The 21,655-nt window shown below is 40.1% G+C and overlaps 1 protein-coding gene across 1 annotated transcript; it reads right to left on the reverse strand.

Moving 5' to 3' along the window:
* On the reverse strand, positions 1,832 to 4,280 carry LOC109225118 (V-type proton ATPase subunit D-like). The gene is made up of 2 exons (XM_019389708.1): positions 4,092 to 4,280; positions 1,832 to 2,865 (listed from the first exon to the last, which is right to left on the reverse strand). Exon 2 carries the CDS (start codon positions 2,846 to 2,848, stop codon positions 2,063 to 2,065), a length of 786 nt encoding a protein of 261 aa, XP_019245253.1. The 5' UTR covers positions 2,849 to 2,865; positions 4,092 to 4,280; the 3' UTR covers positions 1,832 to 2,062.

Below are 21,655 nucleotides of genomic sequence, written 5' to 3' on the forward strand. Positions count from 1 at the left end.
TGCTATAAATATCAGAGGAATTGACTCTTTCTCCAACTCTTGGCTTTTCCTTCATCCTATCAACAACTTTTCCACTCCTATTTCCTCCATAGCTCTTTAGTCATCAATCGATCACTACTCCTTCATCCATAAACTTTTGCACACTTTTAACTTTTGAAGGACAAAGTATTCAACTTGTAGTCGATTTTGCATCCTCGTTTGGCTTTAATTTTAATGTGTCAGAAACCAGAAAAATATGAATCTAAAAAATGTAGGTCGAAGATGATTTCCGCTCCAAAAGTGCACAATATCTTTAAAAATAATTTAGCCAAGAGTGTCGAGGTGCGCACAAGCTGGCCCGGACACCACGGTTATAAAAAAAAATCATTTAACCAGGATCTCAATGCCACTTTTTCAGAAAATATAGCAATACCAACTGCACCAAAGGTCCAGCTCCAAAAAATATCCTGCAAGCCAAGATAAATCAGCAATGTTTTGGTTTATCGATACAACAACCATTCAGGGGTTGATTTGCCCCAAAGCTGTGAGTAGGGGTGTTCATGGTTCGGTTTGGATTGGTTTTTTTTCCTAAAAAGAAACCAAACCAAGTAAGTTGGTTTTTCAAATATTAGAACCAAACCAAACCATTTAAGTCGGTTTTTTCTCGATTCGGTTTATGTCGGTTTTGTCGGTTTTTCGGTTTTTTCGATTATTTGTTGGTTTTTTTCTTAAATATAAGACATACACTACCAAACACATATTCCGGCGACCACATTTTCAACGTAACACTATCAAATCAATTGCCCTTTGAGAAATCTATTATTTACCAAGATATATTGGTGATAATTGAATCAAGTAGTGATGAATAATTTAAGGACTCAATTAAAAATATATTATTTTTAACACGAAATGGATTCTTACCCGTAACAAAAGAAAACTACCAATCAAACTAGAATGTAAAGGTAAATAACTATACTAAAAGTGCAAACTATTAATATTTACCATTAAATTTTTGAAACTTTGTATAAAATACACACATATATATATAGGTGTAATAATAAATTTGAAATAGCTACTCCTATAGTCGGTTTGGTTCGGTTTTTTTTTTTTTGGATTTTTTTCTGATTAAAACCAAAACCAAACCAAACTTGATCGGTTTTTAAAATTCAAAACCAAAACCAAACCAAACCAAAAAGTATCGGTTTTTTTGGTCGGTTTGGTTTGGTTTTCGGTTTGGTTCGGTTTTTCGGATTTTTATGAACACCCTTAGCTGTGAGTTAATATTCAAACTTCAAATATGGGCGGGTCGGATATTTTATCCGTTTTTGTCTAACCCATCTTCAACCTGCCCATATTCGACCTGACCCGCCCACTTGCCACCCCTAGTATTAGTAATATTTACTGCATCAAAGGCCTTAGAACAAGAATATAAACTGCATCAACATGAAATACAGCTGAAACCATCAATAAAGTCTGGGACTCCAAGCAATGGAGGAATGCAAGAAAAGAAGCAATCCCAATACTGGGATGAAGCAATCCTCATAACTTCACTAAATACAAATGATTTCAAAAGATTACATGTAGGAGTAACCACAAAACTTATGTATATTTTATCGCTTTTCTCCTCTTTACCTAATGCAGCACACTCAATATACCCAAGGATTATGGGAACTAATAGGCTCAGAACAAGGTTATCTCACAAATAAAAGAAATTTTTTTTGGTGCATTTGACTCAATCCTAGCAAGAATGGCCATTTTCACTATCTGCATTTCCGAGTGCAGTTGCTCATGTACAGAAGGGAGAGAATATTATCAAATACGCGACAACAAATTTGTGACAAGCAAAAGATGATAAGCTTGGGCATAATATGAGAAAAAAATAAAATTTCCATCCAACAGCTCACTGAATCGAAAAATTGGAAAAAGCACTCACAAATAGCCAATGAGGCTGCTCCCCGAAGAGTTCATTAAGTACAAACATGATAGAGCTCTTATTGAATAGTAAAAATATCTCCATCTAATAATATAATCCGTTCCTATATTTAACAACCAACATAACTTAACCAAAAAGCTGACCTCCGAATCAGAAAATAATGTCATCATCTTTCTGTGAAGCATGGGAGAGTATGTTATGGGCTGAACCAAGCGTAATGCCTTTCTTCAAAGAAAGTTCTTCAGCAGCCCTCTCCTCCGCATATTGCCTGGCAGATGCCATCTGTCTCTCTACCTCCCTCTTCTTGTAACCTTGTATCTTTTTCAGACGGAAGAAGTCTTCCCTTTCCAATTCATCAAGTTCCCCCTTGATGTAAAGAACTGTATTCTCCAGCCGAGGCTTTACAACATTCTCCAAGGCGTTGACCCTCCGATTTGTGGTCTTGATTGCCTCATCAAGAGTCAAGAATGATGTTTGCAGCGATGCAAGCTCAACAAGTAACTCAATAGATTTCACGTAAGCAGCACGACAGGCCTGTACCTGTTGCCCCCCTCTAGCTAATCCAGTCAGGTCATTCTTGGTCTCTCCTTCAGAGAAATGTTCAAACTTGGGGAGCTTCACCCCAGCAATATTTTCCTGCCGAGATCGAACTTTAAGAGTTGCATTCTGGACATTTTCAAGGACAACGTGCTTGATGTTCTCACCAGCAGCATATTTTGCCTCAGTCAGAGCAAAGGAGGAGTCTTTCATGACCTCTCCCATTGATTCCTTTGTTGACACTATATTCTTTAGAATCTGACGGAATTGCACAGTCAAAGCATCACTTTTCTTTTTCAGCAAAGCATGGCCTCTTGTTGCTCCAACAAGGCGAGCTTTAATAACTCCCAGCATTGTAACTGTGGGGACAACATTCAAACGCTGACTTTGCCCGGACATTTTGCTAAGCTACTTAGCTGAAAAAAAGAAGTGAGTATTTAATTTTCATAGAGAAAAAATATACTTGCATATAGGATACAAAATTGCAGATGAAAGAGTAATCCAACATCAGACTAACACTGTCAGTACAGTTTTTCATTTTTCTTGTTGACAGAATAGTCTTATTCTCTAAATTCTAACATAACTTAAGTCATAATGAAACCAGTAACTTTGATGCCATGAACCAAAAAGATCATTAATTTGATTTCCATGAATAAAACTCATCTATGCTATGATTAGAAATCCCACAAAAGAAAAATAATAATTATCAAAGATACTAATATCGATATCTTTTACACACTAACCCCCAACCTCAGGACGTTTTAAGGCATATTGGTTGATTCGGGTTCAAGGAGTACTTAAGACAAATTCGGATGCTTAAAGTGCAAAATATTAGAAGCTGAAATTGAATACTTCAATATCTCTTTTTTACTTTTTAGCCACAGTCAATAGTTATGATTACAAGAATGGAATTTTTGCATGAGTTCAAATTAATGACCTCGCCCTTATACTCCCTTGAGAGAAATTATCAGGAAGGTAGATCAGTAAACCATCACAACTTCAGAGCAATCATGACACTCGAAGAAGCAACAAGATCACATATCAACTAATGGCACAAATGAATCCAAGTTGCGGCTTTTCTGATGCAGTTAAAGTAATGATGAGAATAAGGCTTTTCTTATTAAAAAATTAAAATCCACTGTCAAGCAGTTCCACTAACTGGAAATGGCTTGTAAGTTAAGATCATAAGCTCTAGATTTGAGGGTTTCCACTATAGCCTAACACAAGGGAAAGATCTTGCTTTTTTTTTTTTTTTTGTGTGTGTGTGTGTGCATAAAAGATTGTTTTATCAGGCAATGGATAAACTATACGCATTCTGGAGCAGAGATACAAAACAATTGAAACACAATTCACATTCCACTAATGAAAATCATTGGAAGGGGATCCATAAGCTTAATAATATTCCATGAACTGAAACTCACAACACAATTAAAAAAATCATCTTTTTATGATCTAATTCCCTTTTAACAATATACGAAAAGGCAGGTCAGTATAATTAGTAACTATTTTAAAGCCAAAATATCACATGGGAGCAAACAAGCACGCCCATATAACTTGTAAAAATCGCAATTTAGAATTAAACATCCAACAAAGGAGAGCTATGGGAAAAGGGGATTAGGGTTAGGCAGAGAAGGGCACTTACAAACTAGATTTCGCGCGGATAAGAAAGAGATCAGGAGGAGATTGATGAGATAAATTCAGCAGAAGAAGAGAGTTGGGTCAACTGCGCCAAGAACAAAACTCTCGGGGCGAAAATCGAATTGCAATATCTGTTCGAGTTGGAACTGGCTATTATTGCCTTCATCATACATATTGTCGAAAATATTTCGGGAAGTGTCTATTATTACTTCTTCGGAAGTTTACCGGATAATTCGCAAAAATACTTTATTTTTATATATAAACCTAGACAAAATAATGTAAACGCAATATGTCTTACAGCAAAATAAAAATAAAAATAACAGTGATTATTGTATGAAATGTCAAGTAATTGCTAATTTCCCTCCAATTAGCTCATGTTTAAAGATTTTGATATAATATTGTTTACCCGTAAAACGGTAAAGTTGAATTTATACGTGGTTTTTAGACAAGTGAATTAATTTGATCCTGAAATAATAAGATAAATGAAGAAATATGCAATACTTAGCCTTGAGATGGAGACGAAATAGCAAAAATAGTGGTTCCGGAAGCAGGGCTTCCAGCCACAACAACAATGAAATCAAAAAACAAGAAGATAAAATTGTACTATGATTTTGATAGAGTATAGCGTAAGTTTGCCGAAAATTCGTGTCCTTTACAATGACAATTGAGCTCATTATTTATAGCTACGTCTAGGGAAGGAGGTCCTAAGATGATGCCCATCTTTAATGTCAATTATGAGGGCCATTGATGAAGATGTAACGGTGAGTATAAATGCCAAATTCCTTGTAATGGGCAATCGTACTTAATGATGTGGAATATTATCTATTGAATGCTACCGGGTGAAGAGTATTTATTGCATCCTTATGAGCTTTACTCTCTCCGGTGACAGACGGAACAATTGCCTTCGGTTCTGGTTATCCCCCATCTTAGGTTCGACGTGTCCTTCTTTTGAGTAGCCACGTAGCATTGCATATTTTACCCTATTCAGATAATCCCTCTGCTTTCCGGTGACATAACTTTGTGTCACCGGGAAGTTGGTAGAAACATTCTTTTGGCAGGAATTGCTATGATTCTTTCTGACGGTTGATTAGACGCACGTCTCTCTGCATTTAATGCCCCGAACACGCGTCATCCCACGATTAAGCATAGCTTTTGTCGGTTATCGAGGTAATCATGGCCATGAATTTAGCCGCTAAAACTTTTACTTATACGCATCAATCTTCTCCCCTTATACTCCATAACTTTCCAAAATTTTCTGAAATCTTCCTTGCTGTTAATTAATCTTTTCTGCAACTCCCTTTAATACAAAAAAGCTTTTCTTTTATCCCAATGGCTTCTTCTTCAAAGAACGTTAGCTCTTTAAAGGGTAAGAGCAAAGTGATGATGATGTTCCTCCAACGATGGATTCTATCATTCCTAGAAGTCTTTGTTACAACAAAATACTTCGAAGAGAAACTCCCTTCGGCTCTCCCTCGCACGTGGGCTGTTGGCAGATTCCCTTTTTCCATTCGTCCTTCCAGTATTCATGTTGTGAAGGAAGACTACCACTCCCATGATTTGGACACTGTTGCTCCCGATCTAACGGAGGGAGTGACCCTTCCCAAGGAGGGTTTTACATACTTTTATGCATATCCATTTACTTTGGGTACGTTTTCTGTTGTCCCAAGTAAATGTGAAGTTTTGAAGACTAACAAAAGAACTCAGACATGGACCTGGTCCATCTTGTGAAGCACAGTTGTGATCAACCCAAACATGTGAGATGTACGTGAAGGAGATAAATCTAACTTATCAGAAGTGATATCTCCTGATCATGATCGAAAAGATTGCATATTGGATAAGGAGAAAGACTCCTTACACAAAGAGAACACGGTTTAGGAAAAGGATAGAGTTAACGTATGAGGTCAATTAGAACTCTTCCACCATGGAAGAGTAGCATTTGTATCCTAGTTAATCTCAAATTACCAACTCCTTAAATATCAGTGTTGTTCTCTTTTACAGGTAATGCACATAAGCAGAAGTTAAACGTAAATTGAGAGCAAAATAGCAAGGCAACTTCACAAGCAATTTATGTGTGATTCAAGCGTGCAATTCTGAAACTACTTGAACCAGATAGAAGAACCAGTTCCAAGTGTCTATCTTTTATTCTAGTTCAATTGTAGTAGGTGATTTTATATTGTACCTTTCAGCTTTTATAGAATCAATTGTATTAGGTACTTAGAGTTTTCAAGTTAGAGTTAACTTGAAGTTGTCGCAACAATTGAGGTTGTGTGCCACAACGGGGTTAGAGTTAATCCTAGGTTTACAAAAGAATTTTTATAAATGCAGTTTTTGGCTCAGTGATTTTAGTGGAGAGTTTGGAAAAATCCTACTGGAAGGTAGGTTGTGGGTTTTTTCACCTTTTGAGCTAGGTGTTTTCCACGTAAAATCTCTGTGTTCTTTATTTTCTGTACTTATTATTCCGCAATAGTAGTAGTTGGAACACATAGAAGAACCAGGTCCTTCTATAATCAAGTTAAGCGAAAATTGGGTACCACACAAATCACCCCCCCTCTTGTGTGGTATTGAAGTATAAAACATCAATTGGTATTATAACGGGTTATCCTTGAAGAGGCTAACATCTTAGGAACAGATCAAGATGAGTGCACCACCTGGAAAATGGGAAGGGCAATCCACTGCTAGGCCTCCACTCTTTAATGGCCAGTACTATTCTTGGTGGAAGAACAGGATGAGAGACCACATCATAGGAGAAGACTATGAACTCTGGGATATAGTTATTGATGGTCCCCTGGCTACTACAAAGAAGAATGCTGAAGGAATGGACGTGCCAAAGACAAGAGCTGACTGTACTGCTGAAGATTTGAAGAAATGGGAAAAGAATGCCAAGGCCAAGAAATGGCTTGTGTGTGGACTAGGTCCAGACGAGTACAGCAGGATTCAAAGCTGTACCACTGCCAAGGAGATCTTGGACACTCTACAAGTGGCCCATGAAGGAACTCCTCAAGTAAAGAGATCAAGAGGAACACTGTTATATTCTCAATATGAGAATTTCACTATGAAGGAAGGAGAAACCATCCAAGAGATGTACACAAGGTTCAGAGCACTAACAAATGAACTTAAGTCTCTTGAAAGAAATATCCTTGAAGAAGACAAGGTTGAGAAAATCTTGATAAGGGTCTTGCCAGTAACTTGGGAAAGCAAAATCACGGTTATTCAGGAATCAAAGAACATTGCTACTCTCAAGTTGGATGAGCTGATTGGAAATCTCACTGCCTATGAACTGAGAAGGCAAACCATGAAGATGGATGCACCCAAGAAGGAAAGGAGCCTGGCTCTCAGAATAGCTGAAGGTGAAGACCTAGAGGATGATGAAATGGCTATGATCACAAGGGATTTCAAGAAGTACCTAATGAGAGGAAAGGGTTCTTCAAGAGGTGCAACCTTCAACAAACCAAGGGCTCCTGAAAAATAGACCAACGAGGGCTACTACAAATGTGGTAAGACTGACTACATGATCAAGAATTGTCCTCAGTGGGAAATCGAATGGAAGAAGGACAGGGCTGAACGAAGAAACAGGAAGAAGGAACAGGTTCAACCAAAAAGGAACAAAGGATCAACAAAGGCTATGGTTGCTGCTTGGGGAGAAACCTCAGATGAGGATTCAGAAGATGAAGCTAGAGATGAACAAGCACTTATGGCCATTGGAGAATCAGACAATGAACAAGAGGTAAGTGAGATTCATCTCAAAGACAAGATTAAATTTTTGTCTAAAGAAAGGTTATCTGAATTATTGCTAGACTTCATTGATGAGTCTAAGGTCATAAACAATGAGAAGGAACAGCTGTCTAGGGAGTGTGTGATCCTAAAAGCCAAGTGCAAAAATCTGGAATCTAGGGCTAGTGAAAGTGATAGTAAAAATACTGAGTTGAAGAACCAGGTTCTTGAACTTGACACTAGTGTCTTAGAACTTAGGTCTGAAAATTTAAAACTGAAATTAGGAACAGGTAAGAAGAAGGCTGATCACACACATCTCACCTTAGAAGAAAATCTAGGAAAAATGAAGGATGAGTTGTACAAGAAAGATGAGCAGATAAGAGTCCCAAAAGAAGACCTAGGCAAGGTGAAGCATGAACTAGACAGAACTTGCAAATGAATAAGTCCTCTGATGCACTATCCTGGCTACAAGAGCACCACAGTAGCAACAAGAGAGGACTTGGCTATGGGACCCCAGCACCTAAGTGGGATCCCAAAAGCAAGTACATCACACTTCCTGAAAACAAAATCTGCACACACTGTGGCAAGACTAGTCATTACAAAAGTGAATATAATGCAAAAGAAAAGGCCAGTCAAAAGAACAAAACCTTTGTTCAAGAGAAAAATAGGCTGCCTCGATAGGCCAAAAGGAATTTAATTCACCCCTTTGCCTATAGAAAGGGACCCAAACTAGTTTGGGTTCCTAAGACTAACCCCTGATTTCGTTTTGCAGGTCCAAGTGAAGGGAAGTAGCCAAATATGGTACATGGATAGTGGCTGCTTAAAGCATATGACTGGAAGTAAGAACCAATTCCTTTCACTTGAGGACCTAAAAGGAGGTAATGTCTCCTTTGGAAATGGGAAGAAAGGTGATATCATTGGGGTTGGAAAGGTAGGTAAGACAGAATCACATTCCATTGAGAATGTATACTTGATAGATGGCTTGAAATATAGCCTAATCAGTGTATCACAACTGTGTGACAGAGGTAACCTGGTAGCATTCACCTCTACTAAATGTTTTGTGATTAATCTTACCACTGACAAGATTGTTTTGCAGGGAAAAAGAGTTAACAATATTTACATTGTAGATTTGTCCACTCTTTTAGAAAATGAACTCACTTGCTTGAGTGTGTTGGAAAATGATCCCCTCCTGTGGCACAAAAGACTTTGTCATGCAAGTCTAAATCAACTCAACAAATTAGTCTCCAAGGACCTGGTGATAGGGTTACCTAACATCAAGTTCAAGGAAGACAAAGTTTGTGAGACTTGTGCAAGGGGGAAGCAGGTGAGATCCTCTTTTAAAAGCAAGAAAATGGTAGGCACGACCAGGACGATGGAACTGTTTCATATGGATCTCTGTGGTCCAATGAGAACATTGAGCAGGGGTGGTAAGAAATATATGATGGTACTTGTTGATGATTACTCTAGGTTTACTTGGGTATTGTTAAGCATTTGACATGTTTACTGCCTTTGTTAGAAACACTCAGAAACAACTAGGTAATCAACTTGCATCAATTAGGTCTGATCATGGAACTGAATTTGAAAATGCTAAGTTTGCTGAATTTTGTGATGAGCATGGTATAGATAATAATATCTCTGCACCTAGGACTCCTCAACAAAACAGAGTAGTTGAAAGAAAGAATAGGACTCTTGAAGATATGGCTAGGACTATGCTTCTTTCTAGTAAACTGCCCCATAGCTTCTGGGCAGAAGCTGTAAATACTGCATGTTACATCATTAATAGGTGCATGACTAGACCTCTTGTAGAGAAGACTCCCTATGAGTTACTTAAAGGGAGAAAACCAAATATATCCCATCTTAGGGCATTTGGATGCAAGTGCTTTGTGCACAATAATGGAAAGGACTCCCTAGGTAAGTTTGATCCGAGAAGTGATGAGGGAGTATTCTTGGGATATTCTTCACATAGCAAAGCTTATAAAGTGTACAACAAAAGAACTTTGTGTGTAGAAAAAAGTGTACATGTAGTTTTTGATGAAACTAACATTCTTTATGAGAAATAGGAACATGAAGATGAAGCCATTGGGATGGTAAAAGAATTGAGTGAAGTCACAGCTCAAGCTGAAGATGCACCAAAAGAAGGAACAGGTGATGGAACAGGTTCTTCCATCCGGGCAACCTGACAGGGGGAACTGAACAAAGAAGAAATGAATCTAACTCCCAAATGGAACCTGTCTATGAGCATGTTCCTCAGCAACAAAACATGGGAGAAACTCAAAACAGGAATCAGTTGGTTGCGAAACCTTACAAGTATCAAAGTTCTCATCCCATTGAGAACATCCTTACTGATCCAACTTCTGGAGTTAAAACCAGATATCAATTAAAGAATCTATGTGCTTTTGATGCATTCTTATCTCTTATTGAACCTAAAAATGTTGCTGAAGCTTTGCAGGATGCAGATTGGGTGAATGCAATGCAAGATGAACTCAATCAGTTTGAAAGGAGCCAAGTGTCGCATCTGGTCACAAGACCCAAGGACAGATCAGTGATTAGCACTAAATGGGTCTTCAGAAACAAACTTGATGAAGATGGAATAGTTACAAGGAACAAGGCAAGGCTGGTGGTCCAAGGTTATAGCCAAGAGGAGGGCATGCATTATGATGAGACATTTGCTCCAGTAGCAAGACTGGAGGCAATAAGACTCCTCATAGCCTTTGCAGCAAACATGGAATTCACCCTTCACCAAATGGATGTGAAGAGTGCCTTCCTCAAAGGCTACTTAAAGGAAGAAGTCTTTGTCAAACAACCTCCAGGGTTTGAAAGTAATGAGTGTCCAAATCATGTATACAAATTGGACAAGGCCCTATATGGACTCAAGCAGGCTCCTAGAGCATGGTATGAACGTCTATCCAAATTTCTGCTTGAACATGGATACAAAAGAGGTAAGATTAACAGCACTTTATTCTTGAGGGAAAAAGTAAGGATATTGTAGTAGTACAAATATATGTTGATGACATAATTTTTGGGCCAACCACTGAAAAACTGAGTAAGGAATTTGCAAAATTAATGGGGAGTGAATTTGAAATGAGTATGATGGGTGAGCTTAACTTTTTCTTAGGCTTACAGATCAAACAAAACCCAAATGGAACCATGATCCATCAGCAGAAATATGCAAAAGAGTTGATTAAGAAGTTTAAAATGGATGAATCAAAAGAAATAGACACACCCATTGCAACAGCTACTAAATTAGACATAGATGAACCTGGTTCATCTGTTGATCAGAAGTTGTATAGGGGTATGATTGGCTCACTTTTGCATCTTACTGCTAGCAGACCTGACATAGTTTTCAGTGTAGGGCTTTGTGCTCGTTTTCAGGAAAATCCTAAGGAATCCCACTTGATTGTTGTCAAGAGGATATTGAGATATTTGAAAGGCACTACTGATCTTTGTCTTTGGTACCCTAAAGATAGTAACTTTAATCTAGTAGGATATGTTGATGTTGACTATGCAGGTTTCCTTGTGGATAGGAAAAGCACCTATGGTATGGCTCATTTTCTTGGTTCATGTCTGGTATCATGGGCCACAAAAAAGCAGAATTCAGTGGCCTTATCCACTACTGAGGCTGAGTATGTTGTTGTTGCCTCTTGTTGTGCTCAACTGTTGTGGATCAAGCAGTAGCTGATGGATTTTAGCATTGAAATTGGTTACATCCCTATCTTTTGTGATAACACTAGTGCTATTAGTATGACCAAGAACCCATTTCATCATAAGAGGACTAAGCATATAGACGTTAGGCGTCACTTCTAAAGGGACAACTATGAGAAAGGATTGATTACCACAGGATTCTGTGCTACTGATAAACAAATTACTGACATCTTTACTAAAGCATTGAGTAGAGAAAGCTTTGAAAGGAATAGGCTAGAATTATCGATGATTAAGATCACCTAATGGGACCAGCTCAGAATGCACAATGAAAAAAATTATATGAAAAAAATTTTGGCTAGGAAATCTGGAACTTGTGTAAATATCTAGATTAATTTTTACTCAGTTTCATACTGTAAATAGTATACTCCTGTGACATGTGTTGATATGACTCACTGATCTCTAGCAAAGTTTTCTCTACTATGGAAAATTGAGGCATGATCAAGAGAATTCCAAATGAAGAACCTAGTTCATCAGTATTGGTTCATCTGAATGACAAGGTATGTTTTCTATACTCTGCACAATTAGAAATATAAATATTTAAATCATGAGCAGAGTCCTACCTATGTTCAAAAATATCAGAAAATCTTATCCGTTTATTTTTTGAACCAGTTCTGTCTCTACTAGAGTTCTCACCACATAAAATGCCTAAAATCTAGGGAAGCTTAACCGTTCATTCCACCTGAAATTTCAGGTTGATTAGACCTCTAATTGACTGGTAAAAGCTACTGTTAGTCATTAAATAGGTCTCTTTCTTTAAATACTCATCATTACCCTCCGCCAACCTCACTACTCAAACCGTCAAAAATCCATTTCACTCTCAATTGTTTTCTCTTCCAAAAGCCTAACTCATAAACTCTCTCAAGAAATCAATTACAATGTCGAACCCTCAAGATAACCCCGGCACTCCTCCACAACCTACTCCCTCTGATTCATCCACCCCCCCCCCTCCACCTAGCACAACTCCTCAACCTAGGAGAAGGCGAGTAAAAATGCTTGCTCGCAAAACAGTGGCATCTGGTGCTCTTTCGAAGAAATTGAACGAGAAATTAAAGGCAAGTCAAGCCCAAGATTCTGAGAACTCAGAAGATTCATTCAAATCTGCAACTGAGGGGGAAGGAACTGGGTCTTCTGACTCTGAGAAGGCTCAAAACTCCCCCTCTGTGGTACTTTCTGTTTTGGTTGAGAATGTAGACAATAGGTTTGTTCTGGTTGGGTCTGTTAGGAATGTGGAATTGGCTGAGTCAAGAAGGAGAGGTGGTAAAAATAAAGGTGAAAAAGAAAAGGAGAGTGAGGGTGTGCGTAGTAATGTGAGGGGAAAAGGAAAGGAAGTGGCTGGTTCTTCACCCACTTCTGAATTGATGGTACCAGCTATCTACGGGGTTGAACAAGCAACTGTGGAAGAAAGTGGCAAGAAGTCAGGGGGAAGTGGTTTAGGGGAGGCTGCTGAAGGGTTGGTTAATTTAAGTTCACAGGCAGATGAACCTGGTTAATCTATTGAGGAAACCCTAGCAGACCTTCTGAAGAAAGTAGGTGCCAGTTATGATCCAAAGAAAAGGAGACCTCCAACACCAAAAGCCCCCAGCACTGCAAAACCTTCCAAGAAAAGAAAGGCTTCCTCCCCAACAACTACTGAAATTCCCTAGAAGAGGATGGATAAAGGAAAAGGTAAGATTGCAGAGTCCTCTGAAGCTGTTAATGTTGAGAAGATGGAACTGGTCTATCAGGAGGAACATGCAACAATGGAGGTTCAGACCCCCAAACCCAAAAAGACCAAGACTTCTTCTAAGAAGTCTTCATCTGTGTCTAAGGCTGCTGAACCTTCATTGGCCAAAAGGACAAGGTCTGCAGTGAAAAACAAACAAGTTAGAATTTCTGAAGATGAGGAATGGAGTGGTGAAGAAGAGAGTGAGTTTGATGGTGAACAGGACAAGCCGGTCAAGTTTGGCAAAAGAAAATTTTTGAAGGGAAGATTGTTGAAAGACTTGGTGGAACCAGGAATGGTTCGTTTGGTTGATACCCTAGCTGTTCAGGGCTGGAAGGACATGGTCCTTCAGATGGATGGAAGGCTAGCTAGAAATGAAATCATTGAATTCATGGCCAATGCAGAGGTCAAAGATGGCAGAGTCACCAGCCAAGTAAAAGGAGTTCAAGTAACCTATGATGCAGAGAAGCTGGGAGAGATTCTTGACATCCCTACTAAGGGATATGATGACTACACTAGGCAAAGATGGCCAAGTCTGGATTCCTTTCCTCCGGCTCTTGAAATCACTAGGAGATTCTATGATGTTGAAGAAGTGAATGAGGCCAAGTTTGTGCACAAGAGTGAAATGAAGCCACAGCACAAAGTCCTCTTTGAGTTTGTCAACAAGTGCCTACTGCCCAGGCAGGAAAGAAGGCACATTGCTAACTATATGGACTTAGTTCTGATGGAGTGCCTTGAAAGTGGAAAGCAAATCAACTGCCTGCATTCATCATCAAGTTACTGGACATGGTTATCAATGGCTCCAAGGCCCATGCCACCCTCTATGGATTTATTCTGACTACTGTTCTAGATCGGTGCAAGGTGCCTCTGAAGAAGTGGGTAATGGCCACAAGCAAGGATCATTTTGGCATTAATACTCTGCTTGCTTGTGACTATCTAGTCAATGCCATTCCAAATGAACCTGGTTCATCCAAGAAGACACCTATCAACAGTAAAGTCAAAGCTCTAGTTCAGGAAAGTGAGGCCAAGGATGCTGAGATAGCTAGGCTGCAGGCTCGCTTAGCAAAGGTTAATCTGAGAGGGATGCTCTCAGAACTGAGCTTACCAAGGAAAAGGAGAAGAATGATGGGATTCTTCACAATATGTTGAACCTTCTCCAAGACCAAAACCAACCTTCTATCTCCCCCAAGCCTTAGGAATTCTAGCCTTTATCTTTTGAACCTGTCTAGTACCACCAGTGACCCAGATTAGGGATTTCTCTTTCTTTTTGCTCATGTTTTGAATATTTTTGCTTTCTGTTTGTGGGTTGTGATAGCAACATATCTTCTATCAATGATATCTACTGTTTTTGCTCTTGTTGACTGTTAATATTTTCTTGATAGTTTAAATATGTTTGCCTGATTACTGATGATTAATCCATGATTGCACTTGCAGTTGCCCCAGTGGCCATGAGTACTTATTAAATTCTGGACTCATACTTTGTTTATGCAACTTCTCGATGGTGCCAAAAGGGGGAAGAGATATTGTGCTTTACATATTCTGAATATGTGATGTTTATAACCTAATTAACCTGGTCCTTGATGATAAGTGAATTTTTCTAAACTTTGTATTGATGAATAAGCTGAGTTCTTACAGGGCCTAAGTGAGTGAAAAGCACAGAGTTTGTCATCATCAAAAAGGGGAAATTTGTTGGCCCAAGTAAATGTGAAGTTTTGAAGACTGACAAAAGAACTCAGACATGGACCCGGTCCATCTTGTGAAGCACAGTTGTGATCAACCCAAACATGTGAGATGCATGTAAAGGAGATAAATCTAACTTATCAGAAGTGATATCTCCTGATCATGATCGAAAAGATTGCATACTGGATAAGGAGACAGACTCCTTACACAAAGAGAACACGTTGAGGAAAAGGATAGAGTTAGAGTATGAGATCAACTAGAACTCTTCCACCATAGAAGAGTAGCATATGTATCCTAGTTAATCTCAAATTACTAACTCCTTAACTATTAGTGTTGTTCTCTTTTACAGAAAATGCACATAAGCAGAAGTTAAACGTGAATTGAGAGCAAAATAGCAAGGCAATTATTTATGTGTGATTCAAGCGTGCAATCCTGAAGCTACTTGAACCAGATAGAAGAACCAGTTCCAAGTGTCTATCTTTTATTCTAGTTCAATTGTAGTAGGTGATTTTACATTGTACCTTTCAGCTTTTATATAAGCAATTGTATTAGGTACTTAGAGTTTTCAAGTTAGAGTTAACTTGAAATTGTCGCAACAGTTGAGGCTGTGTGCCACAACGGGATTAGAGTTAATCCTAGGTTTACAAAAGAGTTTTTGTAAATGCAGTTTTTGGCTCAGTGATTTTAGTGGAGAGTTTGGGAAAATCCTACTGGAAGGTAGGTCGTGGTTTTTTCACCTTTTGAGCCAGGTGTTTTCCACGTAAAATCTCTGTGTTCTTTATTTTCTGTACTTATCATTCCGCGACAGTAGTAGTTGGAACATATAGAAGAACCAGGTCCTTCTATAATCAAGTTAAGCGAAAATTGGGTACTGTACAAATCACTCCCCCCCCCCTCTCTTGTGTGGTATTGAAGTATAAAACATCACTTAGAGACTAAGTGCCATCACGACGCCTATGGTGGGATTTTGGGTCGTGACAAGAAATGAGATCATTGACTACCTCGAGCATGGAAAATTACCTGAAGATCCTAGGGCATCTCGGGCACTGCGCACTAAAGCAGATCGATATAGTTTCAAGGGAGGTCAATTATATAGAAGATCTTTCCAAGGCCTATTGGCCCAATATTTGGGGGGCTTTCGAAGCTAACTATGTCATGCGGGAAGTCCATGATGGAATCTGTGGAAATTAGTCAGGTGCGGATTCCTTAGTTCTAAAATTAATCACGGCAGGATACTACTGGCCCCAGATGGAGCAAGAAGCCAAGGCTTATGTTCAAAAATGTGATAAATGTCAACGCTACGCACTATTGGTACTTCAACCAGCAGAGCCACTACATTCAGTTTTGTCGCCATGGCTGTTCATAAAGTGGGGGATGGATATAGTTGGTCCATTGCCACCAACCATCGGTAAGGTAAGATTTCTTTTGATTTTAAGTGACTATTCTTCTAAATGGGTTGAAGCGGGTCCTTAACAGAAGATCGGCGAACGGGAAGTTTTCTTGTGGGAGAATATAATTTGCAGATTTGGGATACCAAAAGAGATAGCCTGCGATAACGGGCCACAATTCATAGGCGCAAAGGTCATAAAATTCCCTGAAGACTTTCAAATCAAAAGCATCACATCATCACCCTATCACCCGAGTTCAAATGGTCAAGCAGAATCAACAAACAAGGTGATTAGCCAAAATCTCAAAAAGAGATTGGAAGCAGCCAAAGGCAAATGGCCCGAAGATCTACTAGGAGTACTATGGGAGTATTGAATAAAGACCAAATCAAGCACAGGGGACACTTCTTTCTCTTTTGTGTACTAAGCAGAAGCCTTAATCCTGGTGGAAGTAGGGGAACTTACCTTGAGATGTTTCCGGGCGAACGAAGAGGCAAACTATGAAGCAATGTTGGTCAAACTGGACCTGCTCAACGAATGCAGAAACTTGGCGCATATAAGGATGGCAGCCCAAAATCAGAGAATGGAAAGATATTACAATTGAAGAGCCAACCTCCGATATTTCAAAGTAAGAGACTTGGTTTTAAGGAAACTAACTCAGAACACCCGGGAGCTCAACGCAGGGAAGCTGGGTCCAACGTAGGAAGGCCCTTACCGGGTTTCAGTTGTCATCGGGAAAGGGTCATACGAATTGGAAAATCAAGACGGAGTAAAGTTGTCGAGCAACTGGAACGTGGCACACCTCAAAAGATACTATTGCTGATGAGACTCGCCTATACTGAAAGTATGTGTTGCACTCTTTTTCCCTTCGTCCAGTTTTCGTCCCAATTGGATTTTTCTGGTAAGGTTTTTAATGAGGCAGCAACGGAAAGCATACAAAGAAGGAAGCTTTGTCAGTGGAAATAATACCTTAAAATGACAACAGACGCAAAAAGGATCACTACGGAGCGGTCAGAAAATTTTTTGCTCGGTAGCAAAAGTTCCTACCGGGAAGTAAAGTTTGCTATCGGTCAAGGGTTATCCAACCGTTCACGAGTGCAAGCCACTGAGGTTTGTTAGATAGTCTTTGCCTCGATAACAAAGTTCCTAAGGGAAAGTGAAGCTTGCTACCGAACTAAAGATTATCTAACCATCCACTAGTGGAATCTCCAAAGGATCAAGACTTCCAGTGTTCAAATTTGCATCATTCGCATTCGAACAGTGGGGGGGGGATGATACAAGAATATGGAATTAACTACCACATCAAACGAGACTACGAAATCCGAGAAACAATTTTTATCATCGGGATCGGGGACTACACGGCCAGCCCCGTAGAAATAAGTTATACAAATTAGCCACAAGTAATGGCAATTTCTTTTTAGCATAACGAATGCTTATGTACTTTTGGAAATAGAAGGAATAAAGTGAAGTCCTTTTATTTTTATCTTGTTTCTTTTCTAAGCGATGAATTAATTTTATCATTTGAAAGTTAATCAAGTACTTCAAATGCTAGTGCCGTAATGAACAGGAGACGTCCTCTTCAAAAGCACCGTAAATATAAGAGGGCTCTCTCTTATGAAACCCTCAAGGTAAAAGGTTGATTCCGGAAGAACTTATGCCTGGAATCCAAATGCTCTTGGAGAAAAATAGAAAATACACCTAAAGCCTTGCATAATTCGACGCAAAGAGAAAAACTTGCGCAAATGCTTAAACGAAAAGTACACAAATAGAAAAACTTGCACATACTTAAACGAAAAGATACCTCTATTCACAGCAAACATGCCAAGAAGCACAAATACAAAGATATTAAAAAGAAAAGAAAGCAAAAAGCTACACTACTGCACCTCCGAAATCCAGAGGAAGAGAAGCATCGGCACCCTCGGGAGAAGTAGGCGGATCCGCCGCCGGCTCAGTATCTTGGCCTTCACCATCTTGGACTTCGGCATCATCACCTTCCGGTTCTTCTTTAGTTCCCGAAAACTTAAAACCGAAACCAAAAGAGTCGGTAGCATCAGGATGGATCGGAAGGTTCCTTCGGGCAGTTAACTCCAGCTCACGAGCCTTAGCAATTTCGGCATCAAAGTCAATGACGCCTGCTTTGGCCTCTTCCTTGGTTTTTCTCCTCATGATATACATAGAATATGTTTCTTCAACAATGAGGGAATTTGCTCGGCGCTGGATTTCTTCTTTAAGATGGTCAACCTCGGTTGAAAGGCTATCCCGCTCGGATCTAGTGGCCTGGAGGCTTACATCGAGGTCACGGATAGTGGAGTTGAAGACTTTATTGTGCTCTATGACTCTCTTATGCCTCTCTTCCAATCGGGTATACTTCTCCTCCGCTGCAGTGGCTTTTCAGATTTGGAGTCCAAGGCCACCTCCAAATAACTCAATCTTTTAGTAGAGGCAGCCTCGCGATTGGATTAAGCAAGAATGACATTGTGGACCTCGACCCACTTTGCCCTTGCTTCTTCAAATTGTACCTTTAACCGGGCAGTCTCTTGGCTAAGGGTAGTCACTACCTCTTGCTCGCTTTTCTGCAACCGAGCCTCCAATTTAGCAGCCTCAGTAGCTCATGCTTCCAGTTCCGGGAGACGAGTAGTAACTTGATCTCGCTTGGCTAACAATTGATCCCGCTCGGAGGTAAGTTCCTCCTTATCAAGAATCAACCTCTAAGGCCCTCAGAAGCAAGGAAGTCAGCCTGCAAAACAAAAATGCTCACTCAATACCCTTCCATAACAAAGATAGAAGAAATAACAGAGGAAATAAAGATTATACCGCCGTTGCATTGTGCATGGCATTGTTCAACAAACACTCTCCCGAGAGAGTTTGTATTTATTCCTATCTTTTTTTGAAGCTAGAGGCTTCAGATAATTAGCAAGTTCCATCTGCCGGGACAGCAGATGGCATCCGGTAGAAACTAAAAGGGTGACGTTCCTCCTCCTTTGGGGATCTTCGGAGGGGGCAGAAATAACTATGCCCCAAATTCCCATGAACTGGGGACTGGGCAAAACGTACATCTTCCTCTCGGACAACTGCGGCCAGTGGAGATTATGTACCAGTTGATGGTGGCAAAGGAAGAGTTGGTGAAGAAGGAGATGAAGTTGATGGCGTTGCAGGTTGCAAAGCAGCTGCGGCAATAACAATGTTAGTTGTTGGTTGCTCATCAAACGAAGACGTGAGAGACCCGGTACCCAGCCTCATGGTACTGGGAACAACGATGGGACTCGGAAGGGAGAATTGACATCTTCCACTACATTATACTCCCCCCTAGAGTGTTAAGGCCTCATCCTCAGTTGGCGTAACTAGCTCAACAGATTGAGCATTCTGCTAAGCTGATGAAGGTCGTCGTCTTCTATGTAGAGAAGCCCCCTCATCACTGGCTTCTCCATCATCGTCGATCACCATGGTGTCTACGGTCGGCTCGGTCACGGCACTCATCACCACAGCATCCATGGACGGCTCGGGTATGGCACCCATAGCTTTTTTATTTTTTCCCCCGGCCGCGGAGAAACATTGCCTTTTTGGTGGCTTGTTCTCTGGACGTGGACTTTGAGAAGAAGCACTTGTACCAAAAGCGAGCCCCGAGATGCCTGTTTGGGTGAAAGCCTCATGTAGCAGCCTCGCCGCATCAGCAGGATCAGCCAAAACGTCCTTCTCGGGGATGACAACTGAGCCCTGGGGTAGACCTGAACTCAACAGGAGAGAAAGGTTAATCAATTTTCCTATATGAAAGGTAAAAACAAGTTGAGTTCGACCTACCATGATTTTTGTCCTTCCACCCATATTTAAGGGTCTTTCTACGTGCAGGTCTCGTACGTAGTGACATCCAAATTATTTTGGACCCACTAGCCCAAGCCTTCAACCCTAGGTGGTGTCCATCCAGTCGCTGAAATAAGTGAAAGAAGAAGGAGAAGTAACAGCATGGGGCGGTCTTTAACTAGAAGAAAAGATAAACGACGAACTTACGAGTACGGTTCCATAATTTCGGAAAGGATGGAGTTGTGGTCGGAATGATGTCCCTGGTGGCAACTGCAACAAAGTGTTCCATCCACCCACGGTCGTTGTCATCATCCATGCTAGTTAGAAAAGCATGGTGGCCACATTTTTTGAAATTTATCATTCCCCCGTAGAATATCTTGGTGGAATAAAGGTTCATTCATCGAGCCAGGGATAGCTCTTCTTTTGTCTCCTCGCATAGATGCCAAAGACAAGCAACTGTCCTCCACACAGAAGGACTTACCTGTACCAGGTATACCTGGTAACGGATGCAAAAATCCACGATAACGGAGTCAAGCTCCCCGCTCAAGGAGAACGGTCCCAAAGTGAAGGGATACAAGTAAAAATACGTGAAGCCCTTCTTGGGTAAGGTTACCCGCTCTATCAGGTCAGGAGCAGCGATGTTTAAATCATGGCAACAACAGTCTTCCTTCACAACAGGAATGCTGGAAGGATGGATGAAAGAATGATACACGCCAACAGCCCGTATGCGAGGGTTAGCGGAAGGGTACTTCTCTTCGAAGTCCTTAGTTGTGATGAGTTTTCTTGTAATAATGTTGCTCTCCTTGGGAGAGCATCATCAGCACTACCTTTATTCTTTGAGGAACTGGGATTTCTGGAAGAAGAGGCCATTATTATCAGAAGGGAGAAAAAGGCTTTTTCTAAAGAAGAAAATTAGAGAAAGTTAAAGACAAGTATGAGCTGAGTAAAGAGAGTTTGGAAAGTTATGAAGTGTAAATGGAGAAGTTTGATGCGTATTAGCAAAGGAATAGACGGCTAAAATCGTGGCCATAATTACCTCGATAACCAGCAAAAGCATTGCTGAATCGTGGGATGACGCATGTTCGGGGCATTAAATAGGAGAGACGTGCGTCTAATCAACTGTCAAAAACTTTTCAGAGGGGTCAGAGACTTTCCCGCCAAAAAAGTATCTTTACCAACTTTCCGATGACACAAGGTTATGCCACCGAAAAGCAAGGGGGCTATCTATATAGGGTAAAATATATTCATATTAAATGATCACATGAAAAAGCGACACGTGGAGTCGAAGATAGAAGACAGTTAGGTCTGCCGACAACGATCTCGAAGAGAATGGTATTCATAAAGGCGAATTAAATACCTATCACCCGGTAGCATTTAATGGAGAATATTCTATAGCATTAAGTGCACGGTCCGTTATAGAGAATATGTCATTCACTGCCTACCGTTACACGTTCTTCAATGGCCCTCATAATTGTCATTTAAGAGGGGCTTGATTCTAGGACCTTGTTCCCTAGGTGCAACTATAAATAGTAAGCTCTACAGTCATTGTAAAGGACACGGATTTTCTGACAAGCTAATACTATACTCTGT

Source organism: Nicotiana attenuata, chromosome 1, assembly GCF_001879085.1.
Source record: "Nicotiana attenuata strain UT chromosome 1, NIATTr2, whole genome shotgun sequence".
Lineage (NCBI taxonomy): Eukaryota > Viridiplantae > Streptophyta > Magnoliopsida > Solanales > Solanaceae > Nicotiana > Nicotiana attenuata.